The sequence below is a fragment of the Pagrus pagrus genome (genome assembly GCF_965226575.1).
Source record: "Pagrus pagrus genome assembly, chromosome: 17".
Lineage (NCBI taxonomy): Eukaryota > Metazoa > Chordata > Actinopteri > Spariformes > Sparidae > Pagrus > Pagrus pagrus.
Genome location: NC_140201.1, coordinates 23,000,809 through 23,026,200, shown reverse-complemented (window position 1 = coordinate 23,026,200; position 25,392 = coordinate 23,000,809). Strand labels below are relative to the sequence as shown.

Sequence of the window (25,392 nt, the reverse complement as noted above, 5' to 3'; positions counted from 1 at the left end):
CAAGTAAACTAAGATGCGTAATAGGGATTTCCCGATAAAGTTTTTTTACCCCGATCCCAATCCAAGTCATTTAATATTTAGAATCTGCCGATACTGAGCCCTAACTAATATTTTCCTAGATAATACAACTGCAATAAAAATAAATTACCGGCATCCAAGCTGTTCCTTAATAGATTTTTTTATTTTGTTGAAACAAAGTAAATACTTTCATATGGCTCTTTCTTATTCTGCACATGCTATTGTAACATTGGTTTTCATTTGTTTTTTGTTTTTTAACAAAAACAACCAAGTAAACAAAGTCAGTAACTAAACCCTGATCCTCTACCACGGAGATGGGCTGGTTATCCAGAGTGATGAATTCAATTACCTTCTCTCTAATATTTTTGGCCATGGCGCTGTCCCAAGGGTTTTTCTCTTTCCCTTTGAAAGTATCCGTGAGTGTTGCTTTTGGGGCCTTTGCCTGTATTGCTTTAGTGAACTTGTATTCCTTTTGAGTGTTTGTTTTTTTATGCGCCATATCAAATTTGTATTATTAAATGCAGCTCTTTTGTTACCCCCTCGCAAAACTGTCGTATTGCAGATGTTACATGTCACCGTTGAACTGCGTTCACTTTCTAATTCAAGACATTTCCACACAGCAGACATTTTATCCACAGGGTTGCCAGAGTAACGTTACGCATGCGCCTGCCACAAATTGTGCTCCATTTATGTAAGCTTACATAAAAATAATCAGGCTTGGGTCCACGTTCAAAATTGCCGATCACTGAAACAATGCCCGTATCGGCCCCGATCCCGATCCCGCAGATCGGCTCGGGACGTCCCTAATGCTTAAATACGACTTGATTTAAGCAGGGGGATCTTTGACATGAGTTCACACTCTAGTCAGTTTTTGTTTTTTCTCAAAAATTATGATAATTCCACTTTTCCTGATGTATTAAGATGTATTTCCTGATGTAGTTTCCACAAGGATGATGACATTGCCTCAAGTGATGTCACTTAAGTCAGCGTTGGTTGGATCTGAAGATTACAGGTCAGAAAAGGAAAAGAAGTTGGAATTAGAAAGAAGTGAGCTCACAGACGTGTAGCCTGCATCTCTGCTTGATTCTAGAGGGTAAAGTATCCAAAGCTGTTTGACACACCCAAACCTAAGACTGAACTGCAGGCTTTCGACTTGCATTCTGGGTAATTTAGGCACCAGGTTTCACAAAGAAGAAGAATGAGTGGAATAAAGCAGGTATCCCTGGATGCCTGTGCCTTGCTAAATGAGTGGAGTAGTCTTAATCCTGTTGCACATGTCTAGGATAGTTCTACTTTTGTGAGGGAAAGATAAAGAATTTCAGTCAGCCAAATTAAACTCGATGGAGATTTTTCAGCCCACTATCCTGCAGAATAACATCCATATTTTATGGTTCCTCTCCTAATGATTCACTCCCAGCGGCTGTTCAATAACAACACAGGTGTGGAGTGCTGAATTAGAGTTTAGTCTGACGTTCATGCAAGAAACAAGAGTTTGTGTCCAGTCATGTAGCTTCAATTAACTATCAGCAGCACTTTATTAACCGTAACCACAGTCACTCCTTAACATTAACTATACAGCAGTTGCATTTACAGTAAATTAGGAGAACGTGTATTCAAACAGTGGTCTCTACAGAAAAACAACCACGTTATTGTGTTGTGTTATGTAGCGGTTCTGTTCTTTTTTTCTCTTAAGGTTAATGTCGTACTTCATGAAAGTAATAACTTCAGTCCTTCTACCTGCAGTTGAGGTAGACAAAACCCTTTTTAACTCCAGAAAAAAAACAAATTAACAATGAATACAATCATAGGCTTTATCTATGAAAAATATGAACTGCGTCAGTCATTGGGTTGTGTTAATTATTTTCCATGGCCATCTTTGTATTGTTTTACTGAACATTATTTGTGCACCTGCGGGTAGGACAGGGAAGATGTCAGATGTTTCTCTTTGTACGAGTCCACCTTTATGCTAATCAGTGCTTTCTCTTGACACTGCATTGATTGCTTCGATTGTATACACCCAAGTCCTTCGTCTCCTAATTACATTTTGACTTGATGAGAAATTGAATGCTCGGTGGTTCCTTAATTTTTAATGGGTATTTGTTTTTTCAATTGTGTTGATTGTTCCTGATTAGTCTTTTGTACATACCTTGCAGCTCTCCTGCATTTCCCCAGGACTTTTTCTAACAGGTGGATTATTGAAGTTGAAAGAGAAGCAGGTTAGTCACAGCCAGAGAGGATGAAATCTGAAACCCTAGCCCAAGTGTTCTGGACAGTGTTAGAAATAGAGGTAATTTCATATCTGCTATGGAGTGGCACTGACGTGATCTCCATATTGTATTTTCAAGATTACGGATGTCTCTGTTTGATACTTTATATAAGGCATGAAAGATTTGACAGTCTTATGCCTACCATTTCTTGTGACTCATAGTGTAGTAGTGCAGTAACACCATCCATAACCCTGGCTGTCTACCTATTCAATTACAAGGCCTGGTGTTGCATATTTAACTTGTTTTTTCTTCCCAATCCTTTTCTTCTAAATCATTTCCCCACTGCCTCACACCCTGTCCCCTTTCTCCTTTTTTCTCTTTTAATTCACTTCAAGGAGCTCTGAGTTTATGAATATTTAAAGTGGAACGTTATTCACAAAATCTTTATTTAATGCTGCCTACATTCACACCCTCTTAGTGGATTTTAAAGGCTTCAGTTATGAATCAAGCAGGGATGTGTAAACTGTTGTTTTTACAGTGAACTTGCATCGCCTCTTCTGCTGTGTTCCTGTTCAAATCAGCCTGCTTGCTGTTCCTGCAATCCCCAAGAGCAGGAACGGCTCACCTGCATAGACAGAACACATGCTTTATTCAGGTGATGTATCATTCATTTGACGCTCCTGGCTGAAGTGGATGCAGCTGAGTCATTCGTCTCAGGTAGAAGGGGTTGGGGGGCATACATTAGAGAGTTACGTCTAGTGACGAGCAGCCAAAGGACTCGCAGGTAGGAGGCCAATCAGCAGCTTTGTTGCTCTTGAAAGCTTATTGCAAAAGAAACATCATAGTAGCACCGGTTTCTTTAGTGATGATCAACCTGCTGCAGGTACAATGGGATCAGTCTCCTTTTCTTCCCATCTCCTTTTGCACGAATGGCAACCAGCAACTCAGAGTAAATGCTTATGTGTGCAAAACCTTTAGGTGGCTACAAGCACAACACTGTCATTTTGTTTTTTTTTTGTCGAAAAATATTTGCTTCCAAAAATGTTACAGCAAATTTGGCAAGTCTTACCATCTTTTATCCCAGCAGGTATCATTATGCTCATTTTGTTGGTGTTGACTGTGCCTTTATCTCCCTTTTGTGTGTGCAGAGAAAGTGTTTGGGGAGTTTCTGAGCTGGGAGCTGGAGGAGGCTTTGTCTCACCTGCCTCTAAAGCCTGGCCAGGCCGTGACACTGGCTGTCAGCATCAAAGTCAAGCTGGACTTCTCTGGTCAGGAGAACCTGCTGCAGGACCTCAATGATGGTGAGTGGACAGACAGGCATCTCTGCAAGAGATATTTGTTAAAGATACAAAACATCATGATTTTAACTTGCTCAGGTGACAAACAGTTGGTTCACCACTTGACGCTGTTAAACTTCTGAAGAAATTGCCATGATATTTGGTTACTAAAGACAAATCATGTCGCCTTTGGTGATGCCTCAAGCGCCACCAGCAGTTTGACCCTGGTTTTGACAAGTATTTGAAGCATTGCCATACACTTTATTACAGACAGACATGTCTCAGGATGAATTGTAATCACACTGATCAGGCTCCATTATAAAGTCAAGATTTGTTCCAGTTCCGCAAATGATTTGCTCCAGTCTGACCAAACCTCTACAAAACTGATGACATTTCCATCAGCCTCAGTTGTACTTTGTAATTGTGTTAATTAGCAAATATGTTCATGATAACACTCAAAAATAAAATGCTGAAAACTGCTGAACATCAGCATGATAGCATTGTCACTGTGATCATGCTGATGTTAGCATTTAGCTTAGCACTGCTATGCCGAAGTACAGCCTGACAGAGCTGCTAGCATGACTGTAGACTCTTGTTATCTGATGATGTAAATACATTAGGTTTACATAATTAGTCAGTATTGATATATATTTCTTTTATATCAATTTCTTTTTAATTTTTTTACCCTTCATCAAATCATACATGTAGTTTAATTAAATCATGCTGAATCATATCCCTTCTTCAGGTTTGCACATCCTGCTCATCTTGAAACAATCAGTTGTTATGTAGCCATACAGATTATTTTTGAATGTAGTCCTAATAAGTAATTTAGTACTTGTTGACTAGACAAAGTTAAAAGGTAGTGGCTTGGTTGCAAATGTGAAATTCATTGGACATAAATACAAATAGATAATATAAACATTAGAAATACGTCTGAGGGTTAATACAATAGAACTTAACATCACCACAAACTATAGCCTTCAAAATGACCATTAAGTCTGTTTTAAACAAAAACTGAACATTCCTGCCTTCATAAAGGTTTTATTGTAGGGCTGTTGTAGCAGACTGGATTGACTAAGATGTTTATCATACTGGCATTTTAGCGACTCTTCCTTGTATCTGCAAATGTTTTCCTTCATTTGTCTTGAAGTGGATTGAATAGAATTGTAATACCATTTTTTAACTGTCGAGCTGAGTCTATGCACATGTTGGATGCAGGAATGTTAGTTCACACTTTAAATGCAAATGTGCTGTTGTACATGAAGCCTCTTTGTTGCTGGTATTCAGACTGCCTTATTCGACATTCAGTATTAATAGGAGAGAGGTCCCAAGGTCTCTACACCTCCATTTTTCTTCTAGCCTCTGGCTTCCTCAATTCAACTGTCGGATTTCCTATCTTCTAATTCTTATTCCTGGTTTAAAAAAAATACTCTGACCTTCTCCCCTACCTCGGAGCTCATTCATTGTGTTTCCTCTCCAGTCATTTTCATAGTTCATGCTCAGCCTCCTTTTCTTCCTTGTCTTGCTCCCGACCTCTCTACCTCCTTCTTGAGACTGTTGAACCTCTTCAACGCCGACTCTTTGGGCTGGTAAATAATAATTAGCAATCAATATGGAACTGCTCTTGCACAACAGAGACTTTAATTTGTGTGTTTTTGTGTGTATATGCATGTGGATTCAGATGACTGAGAAAGTAAATACATACAACTCTGTATGTTAGTCTCAGACCCAGTGCTCCTCATGAGGTCATTTAAGCAAAACCGTTTCAATGTGTTAATTAGCTGAGCAATAATTGGAGACCTGAATTAAGGAGATAAGCCATTGTTCGTCTAAACAGCTGCTTTAAATTGAGTTATTATGGTTGCATTATGGGATGCTGGTTTTGCTAAACACATTTGATGCTATCTACAACTCTGATACATTAATGAAATCACAATATTAATGTTGTGTTAATATATTGTTGAACTTATTTGCATAAAGCCAGTTGTTTTGCTTTGTTTTCAGTCTGTGCTCCTGCGTGCTGGAAGATTAGTTCTGCCATCTTTGCTAATTAAACTGTGAAATCTTGATAATATTTAGGCACAACTGATGCTTCCAGCAACTCTTCAATTGTATTGCATACCCACCACATATGCCACATTGTACAATTAATGAATCATTGCCTTGTTCGAGGCAACTGCATAATAGGCTTTTACCTGAGTATACAACCTTGACAGAAATGTTCAAAGTAGGTAAGACTAGATATTTCCCATTTTAAAGGAATAATTTGACATTTTGGGAAATTCACATAGTAGTCGTCTTGCTGAGAGTTGGATAAGAACATTGATACAGCTCTCATATCTGTGGAGCAAGGAGGTGAGTGGCTTAGCTTAGCAAAAAGACTGTAGGCCGGGAGAAACCACTAGCCAGGCTCTCAAAGTTAAAATATATATAACCCACCACCTTAAAAGTTTGCTAATTAGCACATTGAACCTTGTTTTTTTAATCTGTCAATAATCAGAAATGTAAAAAAAACAACCAGTGGTGGTTTTTTGGGATGTTCCATGCAGGGACTACTGCCAAGTACATTAAGCACTAGCCGTCTCCCCTTTTTCTGTCTTTGTACTTCTACTGTAAGCCAGGCTAATAGAAAACAACAATTGTGGCTCCTTGCCCCTTAAAAGGTTTTTGTAGATTCTGCAGTCATATCAGAACTGGAGAGTATATTTCATTGAAAGAAGAGCAAAGAACAGCATTGAAGGCTATTGTCGGTGGAAAAGATGCTTTCACTCTTCTCCCGACTGGCTGCAGTAAGAGTCTGATTTTACCAATGGGCCCTGCTGGTGGTAGTGCTTTCATACTGTTAATCTGATTGGTTGAGGTTAGCCCGCGTTAGCTGGAGACAGATGGGTCATCAAAGTATTTTTTGAAAGTGCCTGTTCTTTTCTAAACAGTTTCCAAGGATGACTTCCCAGATGGTTCTGTATAACAAACCATCTTGCTGGTTAGGTGTGTTTATCTCTCCCCAAACAATGTTTTAAATGCCTTTGATGATGTTTTTACGTAGCTAAGTGGAATGATGTACCTGCTTGTTCTGTTTTAGTATTTTCAAAATGACACTAATTAGTTGTCTTCATACAAGGCAAAGCATAATGTAATGCACTGATTTTAAATGAGCAAAAACAATCTGAGAAGCATGAAACATGCCATTGTTCAATTTTGTCATTTTCTACTCTGCACTCAAGAGACTACTCCGCGCCTAAGAGACACAGCATTTTTACATAGCACACATTACTTCTTTATGGCAGTTTTTGCATTTTGACACAACTTTGTGGATTAAAGAATTCTTTTATATTGGTGTTCCCGACTTCTAGATACAGTTTAACTAAACCATTGTCGACAAATTGTTGTTCTAAGCTTTACATTTTGTGCCACTGGGTTCCGAATAGTGGATTTTTTTTTTTTTTTTTACAGCATCAAGGAATGATTGGTAAATGGACTGCATTTACTTAGCACTTTTATTCAAAGTACTTTACAATCATCAGCCTCTAATTACACCATGTAGGATTCGCCAAGCCTCACATAGCACAAGCTATCATGCTTTCATCAAACTTGCGGTCATTATTTACCTGTATTCTTGGCTAGTAAATTAAGTCTAATGAGAGACAATGACAGAAAGGGAGACATCAGCCACTGTCTACCCCTCTCTCCTGTGAGCATAGGGATGGTCAAAGTTACACTCGTCAAAGCGAGCGATGTGACTGCATTTGTGCACATAAACGCTCTCTTGAGGAGATGGTTTTCTGATGGGAGATACTGTTATGTGTGCTTGTATCACACTCACTCATCTGTTTTTTAAGTGCACAAATTTTGAGACTAATGTAACACAACGCAGGACCTCTATGCTTTATCAGTCTTTTTCAGTGAAGCTGCCACAGCGCCCCCTTCTCTTCAAACAAAATTGTTTCTTGATTACGATAACCATGGCAACAGTAGAAGCTTTGAAGCGTTGAAGTCAGCTCTAGAGATTTGTATCTTCACCTACTTGCAAAGGGTTTAGATTAGCAATTCCAGTCATGTCTATTCACGACCAATAAAGGTAGAGCAACCAGAGGATTAGCCTAGGTTAGCACATAAATTCAATGTTTTATATTTCTGTTTGCATACAAATTAAACAAATGAGATATAACATGTTAGATAGCAACATTTGGAGGTGGTGGTAGGTGAATTTTCAAAACTTTGGACAGAGCCAGGTTAGCTGTTTCACCTACACGGAAGAGCACATTATTGATTCAGGAAAGTCAAGAAAGTCACTTGGAGCCATTTCAAAGCAGTTACAGGTCCCAGGATCAACTGTGCAAACCAATTGAAAGTATAAAGTGCATGGCACAGTTGTGTCACTGCCACGATCAGGAAGGAAACACAAACTATCACCTGCTGCTGAGAGAAAATTGGTCAGGATGGTCAAGAGTCAACCAAAAACCACCAAAAAGCAAGTCTGCAATGAATTAGAAGCTGCTGGCAGACAGGTGTCAGTGTCCACAGTCAAGTGTGTTTTACATCAACATGAGCTGAGAGGCTGCAGTGCACAGAAAGAAGCCCTTGTGTCAGACGCAGCACCTAAAGCTCGACTGAAGTTTGCTGCTGATCACATGGACAAATAAAAAGCCTTCTGGAGGAAAAGTCTGTGGTCAGGTGAAACAAAAACTGAGTTGTCTGACCACAGTGAGCAGCAATATGTTTGGAGGAGAGAAGGTGAGGCCTTTAACCCCAAGAACACCATGCCTACTGTCAAGCATGGTACTGGTAGTATTATGCTGTGGGGCTGTTGTGCTGCCAGTGGATCTGGTGCTCTTAAGAAAGTAAATGTAATTATGAAGAAGGAGGATTATCTCCAAATTATTCAGGAAAACCTAAAATCATCAGCCAGAAGATTGGGTCTTGGGTGCAGTTGGGTGATCCAACGAGAATGATCCCAAACACACATCAAATGTGGTAAAGGAATGGATCAATCGGGCTAGAATTGAGGTTCTGGAATGGCACTCCCAAAGCCTTGACTTGAAGCCCATCGAGGACATGTGGACTGTGCTGACGAAACAAATCTGTGCCAGGAAGCCAGCAAATTTATCTGAACTTCACTGATTCTATGGTGGTTAAAGCTTCAGCCAGAGGCCTGCCAGAAGCTCGTGGATGGCCATCAAAAGCACTTAATTGAGGTGAAAATTCAGATTTGAAGCAAACTTAAAGCAAAATGAGAGCTGTAGAAATCATTGGAACTGAAGATGGCCATGATATACATGTTCTTTACAAGTGTATGTAAACTCTTGACCGCGACTGTAGATGACTATGAATGTGGATATGAATATATTTCTCCACTTTGCCCAGGTGAAAAGCTCTACCTAAACACTCTTTCTGTCTCTGTTTTCCTCTTTCACCCTTCTCCGCAGCCTGAGGATAAATGATAGCTCACAGCTTAGGTAGTGTGTGTTGGAGTCTGTCTGATGTGCATGCTGCTGGTATTGTGTTAACATCAGCACTTCTCTATACTAAATATAACCCTACACTCAGATGTCTAGCAGCCCTCATATGACCAAAGTTTAGTTTTCACTGTTTGTCATGCTGTGCTGAAGGTGGGAATTAGTTTTTGCCTGATTAACAACTGTCAGAATCTTCAAAGTAATTTATCTTCATTGGAATCTTTCACTAATTATGTGCGTTTTATTGATCGCCTTTTTTTACATGCACGTTGTGAAGAAAGTCAATCCATCAACTTTAACTGTGATCTTGCCTGGCAGTGCTGCACTCGATGTCCTTTGTGTTTCAGCTGAGGCAGAAGGGGCAAAGCAGACAAGGCCAAAGAAAACAGTACAGGGGGAACATTCAAAACAGGCCGAGCCTCATTGATTTACCCTCAGACGAGTTTATCCCTCACGTTGAGTCCGGCTCGAGACCACAACACTATAACTCAGGATCAGATGGGAGTGATGTCATCGCTCAGGACTAATGGGCCTTGACTTACAGCAAGCTTAAATGTCTGCATCAAGAACAAAGTAAGAAACACAAGAAAGACATCCAATTAACAACATGAATTAAAGGACTTAAATGGAGACAAAGACGTATTCAGAAGCTCTGTTGAAATTAGTAAGGGACAGGGAGGTGCTGTCTCAGTGTTTTCTCTTTGTCCTCAGTTGACATCAGTTAGAAAACTGCTGTCCTACTTGTATAGTTACTTTTTAATTACTTAGCTTTCAGCTTACAACTGCAGACTTAGCCCCCAAGAACCATTTTTAAAGTAATAACCTGTGACATGTTCATTTTAGGTTTCTATTTCATTTCTCTCTGTTGTCAAGTGTTGCAGCAGTAATTAAACTGATACCCAATTCTAGAAAGCTTTTATATTTGCTGGTCTAAATACCAGGAAGTCTGGTTAGTATTTTGGCGAAGAAAAAATCCAAGAAGAAAGTATGGCTTGGTATCAAACCTCAGGACTTGTTCGGTACTGACCAAAATAAACCTGTAGTACTAAGTGTTAAAAACAGTCTTGTCAGTCAAGTATTGAAAGCTGGCATTGATTGTCTGGTCAGATTTGTAATCGTGTTTACAGATTCATGGTGTAAACCAAAGACCATCTTTGCACTCATTCCCTTTGTGTGTCTTGGCCAGATTGGATGGCAATTGGATATCAAAAAAGCAAGGTTTCAATCAGTCCAAGAAGCATCCGATACAGATTGAATTTTAATTGCTCAAAACATCTCACAAGGTGGTCACCTTCAGAGTAGCAAGTACAACTGGGAAGCTCCGTTTCTGGAAGCTCCAATATATTTAGCTTGGTCACTAACAAATATTGAAGTGGCTGAAAACCAAACAAATATTGATGCCTCAGATAAGGACATGGTTTGGACAACACATCATGCGATCCAGTTCTTTTCTAGCATAACCCACCAAAACTGTCATGACACGCCAGATGGTTTGTTACACAAAACCATCTGGGAAGTCATCTTTGGACACTGTTTGGGAAAGGACAGGCACCTTCAAAAAATGCTTGGCAGGTGATTGAACAAACCATCTGTGTACCACCATCTATTATGAGCTAACTTCAACCAATCAGATCAACAGTAAAAGCGCACTATCAGCAGTGCCTGTTTGTAAATCAAACTCTCACCAAAGCCAGTGGGGAGAAGAGCAGAAAACATTTTTCCATTGAGAAAGGCCTTCAGTACTGTTGTTTTCTCAACTTTAAATTAGATATAGTTCTAATATAACTGATTCTATATAGTAGCTAACCTCTTGAATAGCTGACATAGTTGTTTTCAGACAAAAGGTCACTTTTCTTTCTAGTCATCACACGTCAACCACGCCCATAGCTGCCAGTAGTGATGCTGATGAAGACAAGACATTGGAATCATCTTGTGTTTGCGTTATGGACCATATTTAGCTGGCTAGCAAAACTGTGATTGTTGTAACCAAACTACACACGTGCAGAAGTTATTCTTCTTCTGGGTTCTTGGCAGTTGCCTTGCTGACCCAGATTTTCATGCAGCTACTGAGATGCATTTATGTGGCTAAATGCTAACTAAAGTGCACAAAATCACAAATGGATTTCATTTGTCTATCTATTAATGTTTGAATTTCCCCAAGATAACAAAGAATGTATTGTTTTGATACAAATTCAGGTTTCATATCATTGATTTAAATTTTACACCGTTTCTAGTAACAAAGGGATGATCTTCTTCTGGTTCCAGTTTTTCAGTTTGCTGGACAGGAAAAGAAGGAGCACTGAGCAGTGATAGCCACTATGGCTGAACAGACAAAGATAAGAGAGCAACCTACAGAAACCTAAGTAAACCTAATTAACAGAAAATCAAAGGAAGAAGACCACAGAATGGGTAACGCTGTTTGACAGGTGATCTCTCAGCAGGACAGTTCACAAACAGCAACACAGTGACTGCTTATCACAAGTGATTTTAGTGCTGGAAATGGTCTGTCTGTGGAAATACTAAGGCCTTTATGTTATTGATGTCAAGGGGAACAATACATTGGCAGCCCTAAAATGAAAAGGCCTGCAGGAGAAAAGTGATAGCTGTTGACTCAAATTAAACACCATGTGGCTCTCTGCGTGCCAGACATTTGATACTGCTGTCAAAACAAAGTAGATGTTTATATATGATTTACATTCGACTTTAATGTAGCGTCCAAACCCACTGTATGGCCTTTCTGTAGAGACAATGATCATTTGCTCAGATCTCTTTACATCAGCTCATAATATATCTGTTTTCCTCTCCCTCACTGTAAGACTGATAGAAGCATAATGGTGTTCTTAGAGTTTCAGTGCTGCGTGTAAACTCAGAATAACATTGTGGTTTTGAATGAGGCACTGTAATTTTGAACTGTAATATATTTTTTTGCCATTGTTTGAATTGGATTAATGCAGAATTTTATGTCTAGAAATAACACAAAGCTTCAGTATCTTTCAAAATGTTTTTACAGTACTCACAGTTGTAAAACATTAGATTGTCCATCTTTAGTTCATGTAGTACATGGTCAATGAAGCTCATGTCAAATAATGTTTGAATTGTATTTTCCATCTCATGATTCTCTCTAGTGAACAGGATATTAAACAGGGTTCTTAATGTTCACACTGTAACAAATCACTTTTTCCATGTTTATTAGATGTACTCATCTTCCAGGAAAAAGGCTTTTAAATGTGAGCGTGATCAACACTTCAGAGATTCACAGTATCTCGTGAACCTTCCGATCTGTGCTAACAATGTTATAATTATTCTAGAAGTGACACTCCCAGTCTTTGCTGTTCTACCTAAATCCAGGCAGCCAGGTGGCCACTGAAACAAATGCTGAGTTCAGCCGATTCTCCCCGAGGCTCTTAGACAGCGAACTAGACGGATACTGATTGGGAGGAGGGTGTAAAGGAGGGGATGATTGTGAGCAGTGCCATCCACAATCACACCACCCATTACTCACACAGTCTCTGTGCCACAGGACACGGCAAGTCATGTGTACCTCCTCAAACAGACAGTAAAGGATACACTTTATAAAGTCTAAGAATGTTATCTGTGTTTTTGGCTGTTTCCTCCTCTGCCCCTCTTAGTCTATGTCCAGATGCATATCTTTAACAGTTTAACAGCAGGGTGTAGAGAATGAGAGAATGAGATTGCTCACACCAAAGCAGTGACAGCAATCACTAGGAACAAGTTTCCAAAAAGCGTTTTGTTTTGTGTCTGTATTAATGGATGTATGCCCCCAGTGCTCAACGCTAGGAATGCATTTCGTAGGCGGTACGGTGGCACAATAATTAGCACTGTTGCCTCACGACAAGAATCTTGGTTCGAATCCTGGCTGGGGCAGGGCCTTTCTGTGTGGAGTTTGCATGTTCTCCCTGTACTTGAGGGGTTTACTTTGGGTCCTTCACTTTCAGTTTCACTTAGAAAATAACGTATCAGTAGAGCTGTATTGTATCATCAATCAGCACCCTATTTTTAAGTGTCTGAAATTTAGAACAAAACTCTAACCCCTAACCCTTCTTTTGTATTCATATCATAAAGCTACAGTTATATTTACAGCCTTACACAGTCTCCTTCCTGTAGTTTATTAGAACCATCTTGGACATTAAGATGTTGTTGATTGTTGCTGAGATCATGATGTAAAGTCTTCCTGATGTGCAACAAGCAGGTTGTAGACAATTGAAGAGAAACAGGTCTAGTAGTTTTTTAATAGGCTGTTATTTTTTCTTGTTTTCTTGTTACGAAGTGTTTGTTGTCATGCATTACTTGTAGATCATTGGAGTATCTCATAAAAGCAATGATAACTTTCCAAACTAGAGTTCTGTGGAATTTTTATGTTGCAATTTCCAATTTTAGGTTTGTTTTTGTTATTGATCAATAAACATGCAGAGGGAGGAAGAGCCTGAAGCGTCCATGTTAGTGGACTGCTGTTATTTATTTATTAAAAGAAAATAAGAAAATATTTGAGTGTTGGCTTTTTTACATATGAACTTTGTTGTTTTTTTTTTTTTTGCCTATTCTTGAGGCATACTTTTGTTTTTGTATTTCCCTTATTTTATGTTTTATAATTTTGAGAAGCAGTCTCCCTGTATTCATTTGTTGTTCCTCCTGTTTGCTGTTAATGCAAAATCGACACTTCCTCCGTGTTTACCTGCTGTCATGGTAAATTTAGCATAATCCACGTTTTCACAGAATTAATTCTGTCAGTACATCCATATATTCATTCCACACACACCAGTCTGTTGCTCAAGCTTCTTCTGTTTAACAGAATCACTCTTCTCACTGGCTCTATTTTGCCAACCTTGTATATGGTTGTTACAGAGTTTGTTAGTAAGTGAATATGTCCATCTGTCTGCCATGAACCCCAATTGCCTGAGCTGCTGCAAAGGCCCGTAATTTCCTCTCTCTTAGGGGAAATTGCAGGGCTTTGCTTTACACTGACGTCAGAGAGTGATATGATTCGTTTGACGTCAGAGCGTGGGCTCTGGGCGTCATTTTTGAGTATTGTCTGAGTGGGTTTAAAGCAGCAGCCCCTGTGGTGGTTCCTAATGCAGCTGCTGATAGTGCAGCTGTTCCTGTTTCCACACTGACTATCTCAAGGTCATGAATATAAAGCCATTAATTTATTCTTCACAGGCTTGTTGTAGCACCATGAACATTATCATCTCAAATTTGTATCATTTTAAAATATTGAAAACTCAATTGGTTTCAGGGCAAACACAGTACCATAAGTGGGAAATAAGAATAATATTTTTCCATCTAACAATGCAAAGTGGCCACTGTATATTGAGATAATGTGCATTGTGTGTGTGCGCTGTAGGCCTTCATTGCTATAAATACAATCCCAATACACCCCTAGCCCCTTCCACTTATCCCTACCCCTCCATTTTGCATGTTAATGCCTAGGGGTAGGTTGTCCTGATTCTTCTTGGGATTGAGGGGTAGGGTGAAGTGTTAGGGCTACATGGCCCTCGAAATGGAGGTTTTTCAAAGACACATTTCAAACCTGGAATTTGAAAACTCTCTGTCATTTCAATATGGTCCTTTTCTTTATTACAAGTATAAACAATTGCTACTAATTCGCAGATGTCTTTGTAGCTAATCAGCTTGGTAGCTAGCGTTACATTGTTATTGCTGATATGTGCATTACAGTTCCGCAAGTATAATGAAATACTATTTGACAACACTGCAAACTACTGCCTCCAAAGTGACCATAGAGGTGAATTAGTACCTTCCCCAAACCACATAAAGCAGGACAGAGCTGCTAATATGTATTGTGGCCATAGATTACTGAAACTACTTGTACACTTTGTAAAACACTATTTAATTCCTGTGCAATATTGCTCAAAGAGGTGGTGTGACAACATAGTTTTGCACTGACTTTCAACAATTTTACATGAGTTATAAGTTAGAAGCCTTAGAAGCCAGTATCTCATCAAATAATAGCCCTAATATTCAATCAGCCACAGGACATGTTGTGTTTTGATGTAAGTGGTGTGATCACACATTAAAAAATTGGCTTGCTAGCTAAATGAACCTGCATATAGCCTTACCTCTGATCAAAAGCAACAGGTCTGGGCCTGTTTCCTGTGGATAGTCAAGTAATTGTGAGGAACATGGCCCCTCTGGGAAATCTTTCTCAACACGAGATAGATGAGGGAAAGTGAGTACATTAAAAAAAAGTGAAAAAGTCGTTAAAACACTTCATCACAAAATAGCTCCTGTAAAACCTCGTAATACATCATGGAGTGTCTAGTGGTGTTAATCATGTGAGACCGTTTGCCCTGATGCTCTGCTTGCCACTGTGTAATGATAGCATCGTCTCTATACCCTGTGTTTTTTGTGTGCTGACTGTGTGATGCCATTGTGTCTTTTCAGATGGGATCAGTGTGACAGGCCTGCCAATCTCCAGCCCACTGCGCCAAGTCCTTAAACCCAGGTCTGAGACCAAGCCTGTCAACAGTGAGTCCGGCAAGGCAGAGTACAGCCATGTTAAGGTGAATAAACAGTAACAACTATTGTTTTGCTCAGTCCTGCGCTGAGGTGGAAGCAGTTGTTTTCTCAATCTATTGTTTCCTGTGTTGTAGCACAAGTTTATTTGAATATTATGTTAGGCTATGTATCCCACTCTCTGTTGCTCTCTGTCTCTCTCTCTTTGTGCCAAGCGCACTGTGTACAGTGTGTGTATGTCATTGCAAAAGTTGAGGTAAAACTAAAGCATTATTTACTACCAATCTACAGCTTTTGGTATATGCCTATAGAAAGGACATTGAGTTTATTTGGCTGGTGTCTCACCTTGGCTGCAGATGCACTCTGCTCTTTGAATCATGACTCAGAGCTCCAGCATAGACATAGAACTGAGATGAAACTGTTGACATGGTTTTTGAGTGAAACTGCTAAGAGAGCGAAGGAGAAAAATAGATAAATAAATAGTGTGACAAAGAAGGAACAGAGGCGAGATGAAGAACATGTAGAATGAGAACACACTAGACTGGGCTGATCAGCAGGGGAGAGGGTTGAGGACCTGTGGATGTCAGAGAGGTAGAAATGGGCGGACTGACCGAGTCTACCTGCTGAGGGTCATCTGCACAACAGTCATACCACCTGCAAGTTTGGTGGCTACATTGCTCTGCCGCTAAAAACCAAAAAAACCTTCTCTCCTACGTGAATCATCAGGAGAAACAACAGCGTTGATGTTTGATGTTCAGATGTGCTTCCAACAAAGTAAACTTTTCTGACTTCCTCGAGAAAAGTTTGGCAGGATAATGACTAGGTAGAGAAAATACAGGAGAATGTTTCTTGTTCAGTATCAAATAAGGGCTTAGAGAGTGACTAATTTTACATAGAACAGCAAAAAACTGTGAGACCAATCTTAACATGGCAATATAATGACATTGTGTTCCAGAAAATAAACCAATCTACATTGGTTATATCGTACACACAGTTGTCCACCGTGTTCATCAGAAGTGACTGCATTAATTAGGCATCGATGAACAAACACCAAGATCACAGATTTTGCAAGATATAAGCACACAAATTTACGACTTTTCTTTTATCCTAAACTCAAAGATACTGCTATACTGTAAGGGGGCAATGTTAAACTACGACCTAAATCTTTTTAAGTTCCAAAAATGTCTGCACTCGCATTTAAACTAGAAGTGGAAGCAGCCTAAACAGGAATTTGTTGGAAAATCATCCCAATTAATTTATGGTGTTAATTTTTTTTCTACTACGATTTATACTTTTCATATGTATTTGTGAGTTTAGCTGCCAGCAAAATATTTTTAAATCGTCTTTTTAACAATCAAAGTTGCATCTGGAAGCATTGCGCGAGTTTTCTTTCAAACCTTGTGGTTGTGTATATAATGGGACAAAGGTATTGATGGAAAGGTCTCTGGGTCATTTTGAATTGCACTTTTAAGATGTCCCTTTTAGTGTTGTCACAATACTAGAAATTCTAACTGATCAGAACTGAATACAGTAGTTCAGCAGCCTTTACTTCAAAAACAGGGTTCGCTACACAGAATGGCACTCAATCAGGCAACAATCCAAAAATTGCAAGGAAAAAGAGCAAGGATCTAAGAACCAGAAACTCTGAACTCTAGGAACAAAGACTGGAACGCTTGACTCAAGGGACAAAGAGGGACTGGCACAGAGGACTGCGAGCAGACAGACTAGATACACATCAGCAAAAAATGAAACAAAGAAAACAACCTAGGATGTGACATAACTTTGATACAATACCTTGGAAAATATGGATATTCGAAACCATGTTCCATACCACTGCACAACAGCATCCAGGTTAATGTACTTCTGATGGAGGCGGGGCTATGTGGGCACAGCAGCAGTGTGTGTGTGTGTGTGTGTGTGTGTGTGTGTGTGTTTTTCAACTGATAGCGAAGAGGAAAGAGAAAGCACAGCTAGTACTGGTGTATCAACACTGCAGAAAATGAGTATTGAAACCATTTCAAATATTCAGAATCATGTATCGATATCTAGATATTTTTGACAACAATAGTTCCTTTTGAAACTGTGAAGTGGTGCAATGTGTCAGGCTGTAGTTCAAGGTTCAAGGTAAAGTATGTTGTCAGTTTGTGTGTGCACTGTATAGACAAAAATATCCTGGATTACTGTTGAGGCATTTTAGTGTTTAATTCGTGATGATCAGAGATTCAAAATTCTAAAGATTGTGTGTGTGTGATTATGTATTGTAAAAAGTACGAGTTTACCACCCTTATGTGTTGAATACAAATCCTCATCCTACTGCACAGAAACACTGCAGGGAAAAATCTGAAATCATCCTTCTTGGCTATATTGCATAACTTGTTTGATATCCAGTACCTATGCAGTAAAAGGAAAACCAGCCCTTATTAAAGGTATGCTGGGCATTGTAATCAGTGGTTCAGCTTATTAGAAGGACCTTTGAGTGTCATTGCAGAATATTTTGTTGGAACCACAGTTAGGGTAAAGCCAATTACATAAGGACTCTTGTCCTGCAAGATGTCTGTTTAAAAGCAGGTTGTGAGCTCCTTCTCTTTTCATTCTCTAAGTGTTGTTGCACATACAATACAGTAGACAACAGGGTGATTCATTTCACTGTGCTCAACCCAAGCCTGTGCACTGATTTGCCAGTATACTGTAGTAGTTTCCAGCTGCATGACTCATCGTTGTTATGGGCTGTATTGTTTTCAGTTCAGCACCCAGCAAGTGTTTGACGCATGCTGACGTACAAAGGCTGGACAGATACGGCACTGTTCGACTCAAATCCAAGCAAAGTTATGCATTACAAAAAGTTCGATGTTGTTGTGAAAAGTTTGAACAGATATGGTGAAAATTCTTCCATCCATTGCCATACATAATACACGTTACATCTTGGGACAATATCTCACCTTTAATTTTCTACCTTATTTACACAAATTTTCATTATTGGTGCAGTTGTTGATGTGGACTTGACCTTCTATTGTAGACAAATCTGCTCCTCGGGATATACACTGAATGTTGAGTGCCAATACAGGAGGCAGTGTGTTCTTAATGTAGCAATCTGAGAAGTAACGGTGCTCTCACACCTAAACTGTTTTATTCAGTTCAAGCAAGTTCTGGTGCATTTGCCTGTTTAGTTCAGTTTTGTTCAGGCTGGTACGGAAGCTGTCAATCAAACTCTGCTGTGGACAATCTGACTGAGACCACCTGATACGGAGGGTTCATGTAGCACTGATGATGCAGGATTATTCCAGTGTGACATGGACCAGACCAGAACTAAAAGGACAAAGAATATCAGGAGACTGGAACTGCATCCAGTCAAACACTTGCAATTAATACTTGCCTTTTTATTAACCTCAACCTTTACCTACTTTAACCATACCAGTTGTCATGTACAGATATAATTTAGAGCTGCATTTCTAAAGCCATTGGCATTTGACATAAAAAAAAAAAATGAAGGGATGAAGGGAGTCTGTTTGGTAACAGGCCCGATCTGATATCTGCATGTTAGGGTTGTTCCTGCAATATCATAATGTTGCTCTGGGACCATCATTGCAACTGATCAATTGCGTTTTTGTGATGTCATAGCTTTGGGACGTGGGAAAAAGACTGAAAATAATGCACACTGGAGAAGCAATCCTTTGGAAGATGTTGTAAATATTGTGAAAGGGTTTATTTTAACTCAAACCATCTTTTTCTAAACCTAACCAAGTATTTTTGGAGCCTTTACCTAACCAAAGAGCAACAGACAACTTACAAAAAAGGAAATAATAAGTAAATAAAACTAAACTAAAACTACTAATTAAGTTACTATGAAAATAATAAGTGAAAGTAATTAATGAAAAGGATAACAATATGTTCAAATGGGATACGCACCCCAGTCTCTTGGATGAGAGTCCTTACGCAACCCATTCAGTCATAATGGCTTCCGACAGGTGTGGACTGGCTATTTTGTTAAATTGAAATGATGGTTCTAGCACAGCATCAATTATGATGTTCCAGGAACACCAACACGAGATGCAAAGCTGTGACATCACAATAATGTGATGGGCAGTTGCAATGATGTTCTTGGAACCACTTTAATTGTGATGTTTTAGGAACAACACCAACACGGTGATATCAGATACACCGTTTTAACAGAGCAGTCCAATATTGATGTTCTTGTCTACTGGTATGGTTGTTCCTGTTCCATATTTCTTCATTATCTTACTTGTCTGTGTGTTCTCATTCTGTGTTGGTTGACAAAGCAGCGACCTACATTTATGCCAGAGGCAATGAGGAAAAAGTTTTTACACAATATGGAACTTTTAAAAAGTCCTTTATCTTCAGATAGTTTTCTTAAAAAAAAAAAAAAAGTATTCTTCCTGATCAACTTGTAACAGGAAGCCCTGATGTGTTGCATAAAGACATCAGTGTGAACTTTTCGAGCCCTCCTATTGCTGCTTTTCTGAGATATGTCTCTGCATATGTTAGAGTGCTTTTTGAGTAGGCATAATGCTAGTATTATGTGCGACTTGATTCGTAAGTGTGTGTGCATGATGGAATGAGAGAGAATCTATATTAGCTGCTAATAACTGTTTTGGCCGGGAGGATGGATGGACAGATGCACAGGAAATTGAAAAACCTTCTAGCCAAACTGGTTGGAAGTGAAGCAGGGTGTTCCCTGCATATCTAAATCTTTTATGGGCCAATAAAGTTTGGATTCGGCCATTTTGGACCACCTAACCCAAATTTGGCCATCATTGTCACTCTGGCTTATGGTGCTATACTTTATCCACATTGTTTTTTCAATGTGTTGACATGTTTGTATATGTGATCTCTGAATATCTATGAGCTATTTTGGCGTTGCATTCCTTGTACTTGAGCTTGCAGACTATGAGTAACTGCAATCAATCATGACTGATCTGTAATCAGCACAGGAGGAGTCGACATGTTTATCTCACTGACCTTTCATCGCTCAATCTTAGCACCCGTTTTTCAATCCTCCCACTGAACTGCAAATGCCTGTGGGCTTGAAAATGTGTGTGCTGTCAGGGTGGGATGGATCCACCGTGGGTGAAGGAGGTCCAACTGCTCAGACGTGTTGGTTTTGCCGATTATTTACACATTTTCAATGACTCATCCCCTTGGAGACTAAGGGCACTTCCACAACTTGGTTTCTTTGACACTATCAATTACTCCTCTCACCTCATCTCTCCACCTGCATGTCCCCAATGGGAGCACATTGCCTCTTCAAGCTCTGTTGTGGTTTGATTGCATCTAAAAAGTGCTATGCCTTTGTTACATCTGCCAAAGTTCCATTGTGATCATCCTCATAGTGGTGTCTGCACGTGACTGAAACAGCAGTAGATGCAGAGTTCTATCAGGATTTGGACCCCCATCTCCGTCTGCTGGGGATTTGTGTGGGAAGTGACTTGAGTGACAGCCTGGGAGTAAGAGAAAAGAAGGGGATGCAGTAATCCCACCATTGTGATTACCCATGAGTCACTGTAATGCTGGCCAGTGTGCAGTGTGCAGTCATACTCATTCACTTAGCCTTCCTGTGGAGCTATCTCTACTGGACAGATGTCATCGAGGGCATTTCAAGTGAAGCTATGATGCTGAAATAGGTATGCCCCTCAGACACACCAAGTGATTATCTTCAAAACACCAAATGTCGAGGATACTGTGGAGCTGCATCCGGTGCGATTTTACTTTCCTGTTTATAATGCCATATTATTGCAATATAGAGATTACTGTTAGAATGTAGACGTATGTGTTCCTCTGAGGCAGGAGAGCAATAGTCTCCTTCTGCCAGCGTCAGGGCTTTTAGAGTGGACAATTTTCTATATGACGTGCACCTCTTAACCCAGCCAAATATGAAATGAAATGGTCCCATTTCAGGTGGTCATTTGGAGTGGACACTGCAGTATTATCTCTGACAGTGGCTCTCAAAGTGGGTTTCAGAGACATTCAGAGGTCTTTCAGTTGGGTTATAGTGGATCTCTGGAAAATTGAGGAATAGCTTTTCCTAGAATTTAGGGCTATGAGATAATTCAGCATTATCAATGTCTGATGATTGTTGTTCACCTGTGAAGAGTTTTGTCAGTTTGATTGTTTAAGTTTATATTTCATTTTATTTTTATTCTATTCATTTTTTAGGATAATGCACATTGATCAACATCACTGTAAATTTGACATTATCAGCTAAAATGTTCAGCTGTTGTCCCTGTTGTTTGGCATACATTTAGAGTTGAAACATTTAATGAATTAATTTATTAATTGATTCATTAATTTATTGATCAAAAAAGAAAATAAATGTCAGATTTACTGTATATGGTACATGGTAAAATAACTAGGCCTGCCGCTGTAGTCGATGTTACCAGATTACATTACTTTGCTTATTTTATCAATACTTAGTCGGATGAGGGACAATTACAAACAGAAGGTCTAACGTTAATGAGGAAAAAGGAGTTGGTTACCTCACTGAGAAGTTGGAGGTGTGCAGCCTGTTGCCTGCAGCTCTTCATCTAACAGCTGCTCCTTGTTCCATTACTCCCACACACTGTATAAAACTGCTCCCTGACATATTTCAAACTGATCCACTGTCAACAAATGCTGAAAAAATGGCCGTTGTTTGTTTGGTGTAGGCATTTCTGATGAACGACAGATAGCAGTAAGTGTTAAGCTCACTGACAAACACATTGTTTTTCCTGTGACTACTTCACAAAAAAGGTTGACTTGTTTCACCAATTTAATGCCTGGACTCAAAGGGCTTCAAAACACATGCAACACATTCACGCACACATTCATACACTGACAGAGGACGCCATGCAAGGTGCCAACATGCTCATCATGAGCAACGCAACCCATAGTTCACACTGTTCACACACACACACACACACACACACACACACACACACACACACACACACACACACACACACACACACACACACACTCAGTTTCTTGCCCAAGGACACAACAGCATGCAGCCAGAGCAGGGGATCGAATCATCGATTTGTAATGGTCATTTTTCACAGTTTTATGTCATTAAATAGAATACATGAGGAAATACCTGCAGACAAAACCCCAGGTTCAGATTCCCTGTGGCTCCACAAGTACACGAAAGCTGCTGTGAATTTGATTTTTTTCTCCTTTTTTTTTTAAACACAGTGGAAACAACTGAATATTACACGTTATTACCTTGTAAAATTGTTATGGTGACTGTGTTGACAAAAACTTGCCTATTTACATATGAAGCAGATATGGAGCAAGCTGAATGTAAGCTGTCATGTACAGATATAATTTAGAGCAGCATTTCTAAAGCCATTGGCATTTGACATAAAAAAAAATGTGTCTGAAAGCAATCTGTTTGGTAACAGGCCCGATCTGATATTGGCATGTTGAATCCAATATCACTCTCCATATAGCTTGATTTTGGCTGAGGAACATATCTCAATCTTTAGTTGACAAATGCTCCACTTTCTTCTCCAGCTTATCTCTAGCTTTATCTGTGTGCTTTTGGGGCTGTACAGGTAGCATGCAGTGGATTTACTGAATTAGAGCTTTTTTTTCAAACATCTGCTTGCTAAAACAGGAAACAGTGTTGTTAAATTTGTGTTTGTGCTTGGAAAGAAAAACAGCAAACAAGAATGAGCTAAATCATGCTAAAATAATGAAAACCTGAGAGAAATTAAGTTTGGTGATGAAGTGACACCTTTAAAATTAAACATAAATTTGATCCATTGTTTATTTTTTGGTGCAGCTTTAAATAATCCTAAATGATTAACATTCATATTATACGATGGCAAGCAGCTTCATTTCTGCTGTCGAAGTGATGATTTTAGCTGCTCCCCTTCGACTATCTATTTAGGGATTCTGCTTTTGTGTTCTGTTCAAGTCAACATGGGATAACGAGCCAAATTTGATACTTTCTCGTTACCTTTTTTTTCATAATTTTAACAAGGTTTTATTTGTTTTTAGATTGCTGGTAAATATAAGTCAGTGTATATAGGCCAAGTTATTAACCTTAAACATGACTGTGAGGAAGAAAATTGGATCACACTTCAGAAAAGACTATGTAAGCATTTTCTCCACAATGAAGAGTTGTTGCGTCTGTGATTGTGTGCAGTGAGAAAGAACTCGGCCCCCATACAAGACATGCTGACACACACACACAAGCACACACACCACACATGCAGTGTCAGAGTGGGGTGTAGTTGGGGGTTGTTTGGGGGGGGGGGCAGAGCTTCTTCAGGGCTAATCAAATCCAGTGGAGACAGAGGCAGAGTCGGCTGCCTGCCTGCCTGCCAGCCAGTCAGCCAGCCAGCCAGCCAGCCTGCCTGCTGCTATTTTTAGAAGCCCAGCCCTGCCGATGGCAGTTCAGCTCTCTTCACGGATACAGATCCCAGCTCGTGATACAGATATTTATAACTGCCACAGCTGTCTACCCAAGTGTGAAACTCCAGCTGAACAACCAAATGATTTTCTTTTTCTTGGCTCAGGATTCAAACTGCTCCCTCTTTTCGCCCTCGTTTGGCTTGTTCAGCACCAGCTTTATGTTCAGTCTTATGTCATTTTCAGTGAGTATTGTTTTTTTGAAAGCTGATCTTTATTGATCATGTGCTGATACATTGCCTGTGGAAGATCAAAGTTGTCAGGGTTATTTTAGCAACAACGATTATGGAAGATTCACGTTGCTCTTAATTATTCTTATAGTTTAGATTTGTAGTTGTGACAAGTAAAGTCTTCCATTTATTTTCCCACCTAAATAGACGGAATTACAGGGTAGACTATGTTCAGATACAAATTAGTGCAGAGCATAATGTGATGTTTTTGTATGGAGTATAGAGTAACTTGATGATTCATTATCCTCTGTACACAATCAAAACATCGTCCAGTTTTTGATTGCAGGCATCGTATCTTCAGTCATTTCTCTATGGACACATTTATATCAGTGCTCGATAAAATCAAGACTTTGTTGGATGTAGCTTCTTTATCTTATCTCCATCAATATCTTCATCAGCAGTGGACAGCCACAGCAACAAGTGATTCAACCGATATCATGTGTCAGACTTTCAGCACTTGGATCACAGCTACATTGTTTTCCATTACACAGTGTCTCTCCATGATTGTTTATCTTGTTCTCACAACCTGTGTTTGCCTCGGAGCTACATTCCATCATGGATCCTTCAGATTTTTAATTGACCTGCTTGTAACCTCTGCCAGGAGGTTATATATTTTCACCTGTGTCCATTTGTTGGTTGGTTTGTCAGCAGGATTACATGTATACAACCATTTCCATTGGAAATTTCCAGTGAACTTGGATGGAGGAAGGGTCTCAGCCCAGGACAGACTCCATTAACTTCTGGTGCAGATCCAGATAAAGGGACGGATCTAGGAATTATTTCTCTCTTTCTTTAACATTGCAAGTTAAGGACTCTTTGGACATTTTTATAATTTATCTGAATAATGAATGGATCTTGATCAAAAAAATGAGTCTTAATTAACGGGACTGGTACAGTATCTATGAGTGATTAAGATTTGAGGTGGATCCCAAAAGAGGTCTATCATCCTTCCACAACACAATGGTGATTATGATTCCATCTTTGTTGTGTTGTTACCCCAGTGATTGGCTGTTACAGATCTGGTGATCTTGAATTATGGTGAAACAGTTATGGGGTGGTTTAAATTTAGAGTGATACAGGGCTATCGAATTTGATTTTAGATCAGGCTTGAGTGAATTAAAGTGTACTCTTGGGTCTTGGCAGAGGTATGAGCTCTTCTGAGTGCCATACTGGTTGTGGTTATTCAAATAACAGGAGAGAAATTAAAGAGGAGCTTTGTGTGTGTTTGTGTATTCTTCCTGACTGAGATTAAAAACTTTTACTACCCCAAAAGGTATCTTTAGGACTTAGGATTCTTCATGGA

General features: G+C 39.4%; 1 protein-coding gene across 2 annotated transcripts in view; it reads left to right on the top strand.

The window, feature by feature from the left end:
• The window catches only part of trappc9 (trafficking protein particle complex subunit 9), a 209,979-nt gene that overhangs the window by 64,522 nt on the left and 120,065 nt on the right, over positions 1-25,392 (top strand). For both annotated transcript variants that reach the window (XM_084379821.1, XM_084379820.1), the window contains 2 exons: positions 3,374-3,526; positions 15,379-15,497. In XM_084379821.1, coding sequence (XP_084235947.1) covers positions 3,374-3,526; positions 15,379-15,497 — 272 coding nt within the window. The remainder of the gene's footprint in view (positions 1-3,373; positions 3,527-15,378; positions 15,498-25,392) is intronic.